Source organism: Danio aesculapii, chromosome 14 (assembly GCF_903798145.1).
Source record: "Danio aesculapii chromosome 14, fDanAes4.1, whole genome shotgun sequence".
NCBI lineage: Eukaryota > Metazoa > Chordata > Actinopteri > Cypriniformes > Danionidae > Danio > Danio aesculapii.
In genome coordinates, this window is record NC_079448.1 from 48,679,237 (window position 1) to 48,688,721 (window position 9,485).

A 9,485-nucleotide genomic window follows, 5' to 3' on the forward strand; every position below is an offset into this window, starting at 1 on the left:
CCATTCTCTCCAGGAGCACATCCAGCACGTCAGACAGGTGTTGCAACGGCTGCTGGAGAATCAGTTGTACGTCAAGGCTGAGAAGTGCTCGTTCCATACTAAGTCGGTTCCGTTCCTGGGGTTCATTGTCTCTGCAGAGGGTATCCGTGTAGATCCAGCCAAGGTAAGGGCCGTCTCCAACTGGCCGACTCCTGATTCTCGCAAGGCTCTGCAGCGTTTCTTAGGCTTTTCTAACTTTTACCGTCGTTTCATCCGCAACTATAGTCAAATTGCTGCATCCTTGACGGCTCTCACCTCCACAAGAACTCCCTTTCAGTGGTCTTCTCAGGCTCAGGGTGCTTTTGAAAGGCTTAAGACTTGCTTTTCTTCTGCTCCTGTTCTTTCTTTCCCAGATCCTGAGAGGCAATTTATTGTGGAGGTGGATGCTTCGGAGGTTGGGGTTGGGGCGGTCCTTTCACAGCGGTCCCCAGCAGATGGCAAGGTGCACCCTTGTGCCTACTTCTCCCATCGTCTATCCCCAGCTGAACGAAACTACGATATAGGTAACAGGGAGTTGTTGGCAGTTAAGTTGGCTTTAGATGAGTGGCGCCACTGGCTGGAGGGGACTTCAGAGCCATTCTTGGTCTGGACAGATCATAAGAATCTTGAATATGTTCGTTCAGCCAAGAGATTAAATTCACGGCAGGCTCGCTGGGCATTATTTTTTGGGCGCTTTAATTTTATTTTATCTTACCGTCCTGGTTCCAAAAATGTAAAGCCAGATGCCCTTTCCCGGCAATTCGATGGCCCAGGGGACAGCCTCACACCCAAGCCTATTATCCATCCTGGGCGGGTGGTGGCAGCTGTTGTCTGGGACATTGAATCACAGGTCAGAGAGGCTCTTCAGGGAGCTAAAGTGCCTGAGGGATGCCCAGCGAATCTGTTGTTTGTTCCCAAATTGCTTCGTTCTTCTGTCCTACAGTGGAGCCACTCATCTAAACTCACTTGCCACCCAGGAGTGAGGAGGACGTTGGCATCTGTCCGTCAGCGGTTTTGGTGGCCTTCCATGGCTAGAGAGGTCAGTCTGTTTGTTGCTGCCTGCTCGGTCTGTGCTCAGAATAAGCCATCCAATAAACCTCCCGTTGGTCTGCTTCAACCCCTTCCCGTCCCCACCCGCCCTTGGTCCCACATATCTCTGGACTTTATAACCGGCCTTCCCCTTTCTAACGGTAATTCTGTTGTTCTTACAGTGGTGGATCGCTTTTCCAAGGCGGTCCACTTCATTCCCCTCCCTAAGCTTCCCTCTGCTAAGGAGACCGCACTGGTGGTGGTAGACCACGTCTTCCGGATACATGGCCTTCCGGTGGATGTGGTCTCTGACAGGGGGCCCCAGTTCGTCTCCAATTTCTGGAGGGAGTTCTGCCGACAGATTGGTGCTTCCACCAGTCTGTCGTCAGGCTTCCATCCTCAGACCAACGGGCAGTCAGAGCGGGCCAACCAGGCCCTAGAGCAGATGCTTCGTTGTCTTGTCTCTCACAACCCCTCCTCGTGGAGCCAGCAGCTTACCTGGGCCGAATATGCCCATAATTCTCTACCCAATTCTTCTACTGGACTCTCTCCATTTCAGTGTTGCATGGGTTATCAACCACCTCTCTTTTCTTCACAGGAGCCTGAGGCTGCGGTTCCCTTTGTCCAGGCTCTTATCCAAAGGTGCCATCGCACTTGGCGAAGGGCTAGAAAAGCCCTCCTTCAGGCTGAAAGACGTATTAGAACCTCCGCTAACCGTCGTCGGACTCCGGCTCCTAGGTACATTTGTGGGCAGAGGGTATGGCTTTCCACAAAGGACCTGCCACTTAAGGTGCCAGCCCGTAAACTGGCTCCGCGGTTCATTGGGCCATACCCTATTGTCAAGGTCCTCAGTCCGGCGGCGGTACGTCTCAGGCTCCCAACTTCCCTTCGTCGTGTCCATCCGGTATTTCATGTATCCCGAATTAAACCTGTTTTTCATAGCTCCCTTAATCCTACTGTTCCTACTGTTTCCCCCCCTCCCCCCCGTCTCATTGAGGGCTCTCCAGCGTTCACAGTTAGGAGATTGTTAGAATGCAGGCGTAGAGGACGTGGATTCCAGTACCTTGTAGATTGGGAGGGATATGGTGCGGAGGAGAGATGTTGGGTCCCGGCTCGCAATATTTTGGACCAGTCGTTGATTGAGGAGTTTCACAGCCGACAGATTCCTCCCTTGGGATCGCCCAGTGGCGATCCTGGAGGGGGGGGGTACTGTCAGGACTCCTGGCTGATCGGCTGGTTCTATCTGTTTTGTTTGTTTGTACTAGCCACATGTTCCTTTGATTGTGCTCCTAATTGTTTCTCTCCACCCCCTCATTCTCATTCATTTAGTTGATTTTGTTTCACCTGTCTTTGCTCATTTTCTCCTCGTTAGCTCCCCTATATATTCTCTTTTGTTTGTGCTGTTCAATGCCAGATTGTTGTTTGCTTCTGACCCTGCAACATCCCAGATAGGTGAACTGAATGTTTTTAGTTAACCTTTTTCTGTTTGACTCCAGGACTCTCTCCCTACCTTCCCAGCCTTTCTGTGTAGTCCCTGGCTTGCCAGAAGTCATTGCTCTTGCGCTGCCTGAATTTATGATGTCCTGGACACTGGCCTGGTTTTGACCAATTCACCTGCCTCTGTTTCTACTGGCCAGTCTATTTTTTGTTCCTGGTTATTTCCAGTCATTCTCTCCCAAACTATTCCAGCAAAGTCTGCAAGTATTTTCTTTTTGCCATTTGTTATTCATTTTTTCGGACTGAGTAATTTTTTGTTCTTTCTATTAGACTGAAGACTGCTTGCTGACGAGCATTTTGATTCCATTTGTTGAACAGAGTTTTTGTGTCTTCCCCCCTGAAACTGAGACATTGCCTTCTAAAGGATTTTTTTTTCTTTTTTCAATTTTGCATATGGACTGATCTGTCTGATTTTTTGCCTTCTACAATAAATCATTGTCTTCACCTGCATTTGGGTTTTTTTTGTGTTACTGGCCCTGACACCTTGTGTGCTTTATTTAGTGTTATATGCTAATAATGTGAGTTTGAATGCCATTTTACATGACATTTATTGCCATACTACTGAAAGCAGCAGCAGATTCACCACAGATCTTGACAATAAAATAAACCGTTCAAAATTGAACTTTAGAACTGAACTTTAAGAGTGCAAGCCAACACATATCAGTGATTTAGCATGCACATTTAATAATGTTAAAGAGGTTTAATATGTTTTAATTAAGTGCAGTGCGTGCACTATTCTGGGCTTCTGAATGGCTGTATTTAAATTTCTGTCGTGTTTCGTGTGGTGCAAACAGCCAAACTGTTTATCACTGCGTATCTCGTCACGTAACGTGTTGTTAGAAGACACAGGGTTACAATGTAACCTGTAACCTGCTCACCTAATGTTTACATATTAATATTTATATTATTTGCTACTTAATAACCACCTCATGTGGAACTATAAATCTGCGTCTCATTTGAAAGACTGTTTCTGTCCACCAGAGGTCGCATTTTCGGTCACGAATGCATACTTGGAGAGGATTCATGACTGAATGAATCAGATATGTGGTTTTCCACAAAGACAACCCAGGGTGTTGAAATATAATAGGCTAAACTGGCAGTGGGTGGGTTAAAGAGACCAAAACAAAAACAGGCTTTCAGCAAGTAACACACATTTTCAAAGCAAAACATCTGACTTCAGCATTGTTTTCCAGATAAACAAGAATGTTCACTTAGCATGTTTCTTAAACATCTGCAAACATATTTTGGTGTTTTTATAATTTAGAAGAGTCAAACGTAAATACAGCACCTTTAAAATAATAGATAATATGAATATACATTTGGCCACCCCAATAAAGGTTCATACCATTGTGAATGCATTATCGTGCCAATCAGTCTATGCGAGAATCATCCAACAGTCTGAAACCGACAGATCTAAAGTACCAATAGATGCCGTAAGTGTTCACAAGACACTTATCTTCTAATATAAGTGTTTGTATCGACATTTAACCTAAAAGTAAAGAACAATTAGAATCACAGGTTAGCTACAGTAACCTCGGACATATCTACAAAATCAGATGCAAACACCTTTACTGTGAAATCAGGGTTCAGGCCCAGTTATGAGTTATTAATTTGACTGAAACTGGTCCTAGATATCGTCCATGTTTGGCCCTTGTCTGAAAACCAGACTTGGTCCAGTCATGTGCCGTAATTCCCTGCTACATATGGGCCAAGCAAAGCCTGACTGTGTGGGCCAGAGCTGGGCTAGAAAAATTTTGTTATTTGGGATGTTACTGGCCAAAACTTTTCCCAGAATCCGTTCACAGGCTGTATATTAGCACGGCAGGAAAACAAAACAATCAGACTTTCTAGGTCTAGCAGGATCAGGCTGCACACTGAACTGTGCAGTCGAAATTACACATTATGTGATGCCAACACACTTTTAGGCAATTCGTTTTACCCAAGATAAAAGAGGAGCAGACAGACAGAAGAGAGAGCGCCCTGGATCTTCACTGAGCTCATCACCACACGAATCAGCTGAAGGAGACAAAAACAAACAAAAAAACACCTTCTATATCAGCATCACAAATGCAACGCACAGGCAATGTGCTCCAGAAAATGACTAACATATTGTTTGCTTTCTACTGGGTGATTTTACAATCTGGAAAGAGCATGCTCGCCAGCTAACACTGATTATTCTGAGGAGCATACAAATCCACAGATATCAGATATCATATTGCAACTGCATATATTTATGTGCAATAATAAATGGAGTAGCTGAAAAATGTGAATACATCTTCTCACCAGAACAGCAAGAGGCAGGGGAATGAAGCCCATCCTTCTCGCCACTGAATCACTGTAATCTGTGTAGGCCTGTCAATCAATAACCACAATTATTATTTATTTTTTATCTTATTTTTTGCCAAAAGTAGGCTTTTTATTTACAGAAACAAGGGCTGATTGCTTTTATAGAGGCCATTTGAACTTATTTCAATAAATTATTACTTCATTATTATAATTTTTAAATGAGTTTATTGTATGTACTAGAATAGGTTAATATGCTTCAAAGTTACAAATAATGAAATGAATATTCAGGTGGAATTATGCTCATATCGTAACGCATTACTCTAATATGTTAAAAGGCACCTATGGTAAAAAATCTACTTTTCAAGCTGTTTGGACAGACATATGTGCATGTATGGTGTATAGACTGTCATATTAGGGTGATATAAGCACACCCAGTGCTTTTTTTTTTCAATTTAACAACATAAAAAACGGTGGACCAATTAGAGCCGTTTTCAGACCGACCGCAACTTTACGTAGGAGAGTGGTCCCCCCGCCCACCAATATTGATTGACAGGTGCGTCATCATATCCTCAGTTTGTTGATTCACGTCTGCCATTTTCAGCGTGATTCGAAGCGATATCACTAAAGAAACACACTAGCTCTATTTTTAGATGTAAGGCTCATTGGGCACATAACAAGATCAATATTCTCCACATTATCGCTCTAATCAGAATCATTGGTTGTATCTTTAGGTAGGTTTGCAAACATGTGTACTTCTCATTGAGTCTACCTTATACTTCAGCCGTTTGCATTTCTTGCGATCCCAGAAGCTCCCTGTGATCTTAACTAGCATGCGTTTTAGAATTCTAAACATAGGTTTCTATCAGGGTACACTCAAGTCGACGGCTGGGCGCCGCGGACCGCTGCAGAAACCTATGTTTAAAATTCAAAAATGCGTGGCGCGACGATTCGGGACACTTCATGTCTCTGGTGCGCCACAGAGAGTGTCTGGTGTGCCGTGTCACGGCTTCGAGCAGTGCATCCGGTGCCTCAGTCAAAGTTAATTCAGTGTGCGTGGTTATTAGTTTCTGTGTACAAGCTCGGCACGTGAAACTAGCACACAGTTGGGTGTAAAACTGTACAAAGACACAAATGATTTTGTACTCTCTGCTTGGTCTGTGTCCGAGTCGTACATGTACGACTGAATGGTGATCCTCTCACTCCTGCTCCTCAAACACAGAGCGGGTGAGCTCATGGCTCCGCCCCCTTGTTACGTTGGCCGGGAAGCTGAAACTAATCTACATGTGAAGCAACACACCCATAAATCAGTGAGCTGTGGACACGCCCCCAACATGACACTTTTTAACACATTATAATAAAAAAATCTGAATTGTGTTTTAAACTGAACCTAAATTGGCACACTCAGAAGAACCATAATACTAATATTAAATGATAAAAAAGAGGTAAACTATGTGCCCTTTAAAGCATTTAAAAATAAGCATGAGGAATCATTTTTAACTTTTAATAATAACTTTTATTAACTAAGGTTAATCAATATGAATAAATACTGTAATAATTGTACTGTTCATTGTTTGATGATGTAATTAAATAGAAATATATTACCTAACCATACACTTGCGCGCATAAATTACCCCTCAAAAGAAAATTTTCATTTATATTAAATGCTTATATATCACATTGATAATTCATACAATACTTAGCACTGATTTCAGTTCAGCCTTTGATACAATTAAACCCCACAGTCTGATCAAAAATAAATGGGGCAGTGAAGTGTAAATCCCCTTTTAATTAAATGGTACAACTCGTTTTTACCTAATAGAAGGCAGCAAGCCAGGGTTAATAACAGCTTATCAGAGATCAGGACAAGCACAGGTGTTCACCAAGGCTGTGTTAGCTCCCTAATTTAGTTTACACCGTTTACAAATGACTGTGTAAGTCATAATTCCAGTAATCTTATAGTAAAATACTCAGATGATACAGTGTATTTAGCCTACCATTTAGAGGTTGAAAGGTTTGTGAAATGGTGCACTTCAAACCATCTTCTTATTAATATCAACAAAACTGAGGAAATGATCTTTGATTCAAAGTCAATTGGAAATCATTCACCTGTGGTTATTGACGCAGAGCCTATTAAACAAGTGTGCTCCTGTAAATATCTGGGTGTTCACTCAGTTTGCTTACCTGGGGTCCACATGTAGACAGTAGTGCAGTGCATTTTTTTTTAATGGAGATTGAGAGTTTTTTGGGTACCGCAAAAAGTAATGTTTTTATTTTACAAAGCTGTGATTGAAAGCATAATATGCTATGGATTTACTGTGTGGTGTGGAAACATTACAGTTAAATCTAAAGCTAAGCTTGGAGGGCTGGTGAAGACAGCCATGAGAATCATAGGGAAAAGGGAATAACGATCCTTACAATCTCTCTATGATCAATCAGTTCAGGATGAAGCTATAAAATATTAGCTGACCCCTCGCACAGTTTGTTTTGGGAGTATGAGCTACTGCCTTCTGGCCGACAATACAGGCTGCCTGTGTGCAGATATAATCGTTTTGAGAAATCTTTTTTACCTACATCAATTAGACTGTTAAATATGTAATATTTGCTAATGATTGAATGTTTGTGTTGATTTATGTTTTGATGTCTGTTTCTGTTCAGTGTTACAAATGTGGGCCTAGAGACCAAGACAAATTTCCCCATTGGGGACAATAAAGTGTAAACAAACAAACTTACATTTTGTTGTCGACTGCTCACAAGTTCAAAGGCCAAGCTGGCTTTATATTCACTGTAGACCTAAACAACAAGAAAAAGGCCAAGTGCATTTTAAGCTTCTATCTAAAATGGCATGTTTTAGATTCACAAAACAGTGTAGAGAGTGTAAAGTTTATTTGGGTAATTCTAATAATAAAAAAAAATTGCAAAACATGAACATTTAAATAGTCTCTGCCTATTAATGTGTGTGACTGAAAGATAAACTTATGTAGAAAGATCAAAATAACACTGTTCATCAGTTAAATCCTGACAGTAGTTCTAATGCCACAGATTGACTTTGAAATTCAAGCATAAATCTGCAGTTCTTACGTCAGCTGTGATGTCATTGAATTTGGTGATGAAGGCGTGCTTGACGATGTCAACCGCAACCTCAGACATGATCACCATAAAGACGTCAGGCAGCAGCACCCAGAGATGATCTGAAAGCAACATTACCACTTTTCAAATAGTAGGTAAAGAAATTACCACTGTAATTGTGAATCTACCTCATTGAAGAATGACAGGATTACAAAGGATAGATTTCCGGCCCCCAAAAAAGTGCTTAACCAGTGACCATCAACCATCAACATTTTTGACTCCCAAAAAGCCAATCAATTCCAAATTCCATCAAGGGTTACAAGTTTATCAAAAAATACATTTTTTACTCCCCATAAAAAAGTCGAGTCTGAGTCGATGACTACAGATGATTAATTTTTGGTTGAACTATCCCATTAAATAATTGAAAATAATTTCAACAACTACTTTAAAACAACCCTTTTAGTCAACAAAGTCATAATCCAGACCTGAGTTCCACGAAAACTGCTCCATGTTCCTCAGGCACACGATGAGGAGCAATACGTAATTAGTGAACCGTTCCTTTATATCTGTAATACACAAATAAAAACACATGACAGGGTTTATACATATTTTTACTATTAGACTTTCAAGCAAATTTTCATGACCTAATGTTTCATGTAACATCTACAGCTGAAGTCTGAATTATTAGCCCGCCTGAATTATTAGCCCACCTGTTTATTTTTTTCCCCCCAATTTCTGTTTAACAGAGAGAAGATTTGTTCAACACATTTCTAATCATAATAGTTTTAATAACTCATCTCTAAAAACTGATTTATTTCATCTTTGCCATGATGACAGTAAATAATATTTGACTAAAGACACTTCTATACAGCTTAAAGTGACATTTAAAGGCTTAACTAGGTTAATTAGGGTAACTAGGCAGGTTAGGGTAATTAGGCAAGTTATTGTATAATAATGGTTTGTTCTGCAGACTATAGAATAAAAATATAGCTTAAAGGGGCTAATAATATTGATCTTAAAATGGTTTTTAAAAAATTAAAAACTGCTTTTATTCTAGCCAAAATAAAACAAATAAGACTTTCTCCAGAAGGAAAAATATTATCAGACATACTGTGGAAATTTCTTTGCTCTGTTAAACATCATTTTGGAAAATCAAAGGGGGGCTAATAATTCTGACTTCAACTATATGTAATCATGGTAAATAATAAGAAAAATGTATTAAAGCATATCATAAAACACACAACAATCGGTTTATGTTTAATTTATTTTTATATCTACAGTATGTAAAATAGACGGTGCTTACAAAGCGCTAATGATGGGAGACCATGTTTTTCACCAAGAAAAGAAAAGTAAAAAAAACTAACCTCCATTCCAGTATACAGATATTTGTCAAACTAATTTCAAACAATTTTAATAGTTTGTTAAACTAGTAATAGTAGGAAAAACTAGCTCTATCTAAAGCCGCGGTCACACTGCACTTTTCGCTCCATAGATTTCCATTCATAGGCATGCGACTGCGGCAAACCAAAAACACAAGTACGTGCGACGAATTTCGCAATTCACGGCATTCGAAAGTTCAAGCTTGGTGA

At 40.7% G+C, this 9,485-nt stretch overlaps 1 protein-coding gene across 2 annotated transcripts in view; it reads right to left on the bottom strand.

Moving 5' to 3' along the window:
- Nucleotides 1-9,485, bottom strand: part of tapt1a (transmembrane anterior posterior transformation 1a) — a 51,329-nt gene that overhangs the window by 8,436 nt on the left and 33,408 nt on the right. For both annotated transcript variants that reach the window (XM_056472672.1, XM_056472673.1), the window contains 5 exons: nucleotides 8,382-8,462; nucleotides 7,909-8,018; nucleotides 7,561-7,620; nucleotides 4,828-4,896; nucleotides 4,484-4,560 (listed from right to left, as the gene is read on the bottom strand). In XM_056472672.1, the coding sequence (XP_056328647.1) occupies nucleotides 4,484-4,560; nucleotides 4,828-4,896; nucleotides 7,561-7,620; nucleotides 7,909-8,018; nucleotides 8,382-8,462 (397 nt within the window). The remainder of the gene's footprint in view (nucleotides 1-4,483; nucleotides 4,561-4,827; nucleotides 4,897-7,560; nucleotides 7,621-7,908; nucleotides 8,019-8,381; nucleotides 8,463-9,485) is intronic.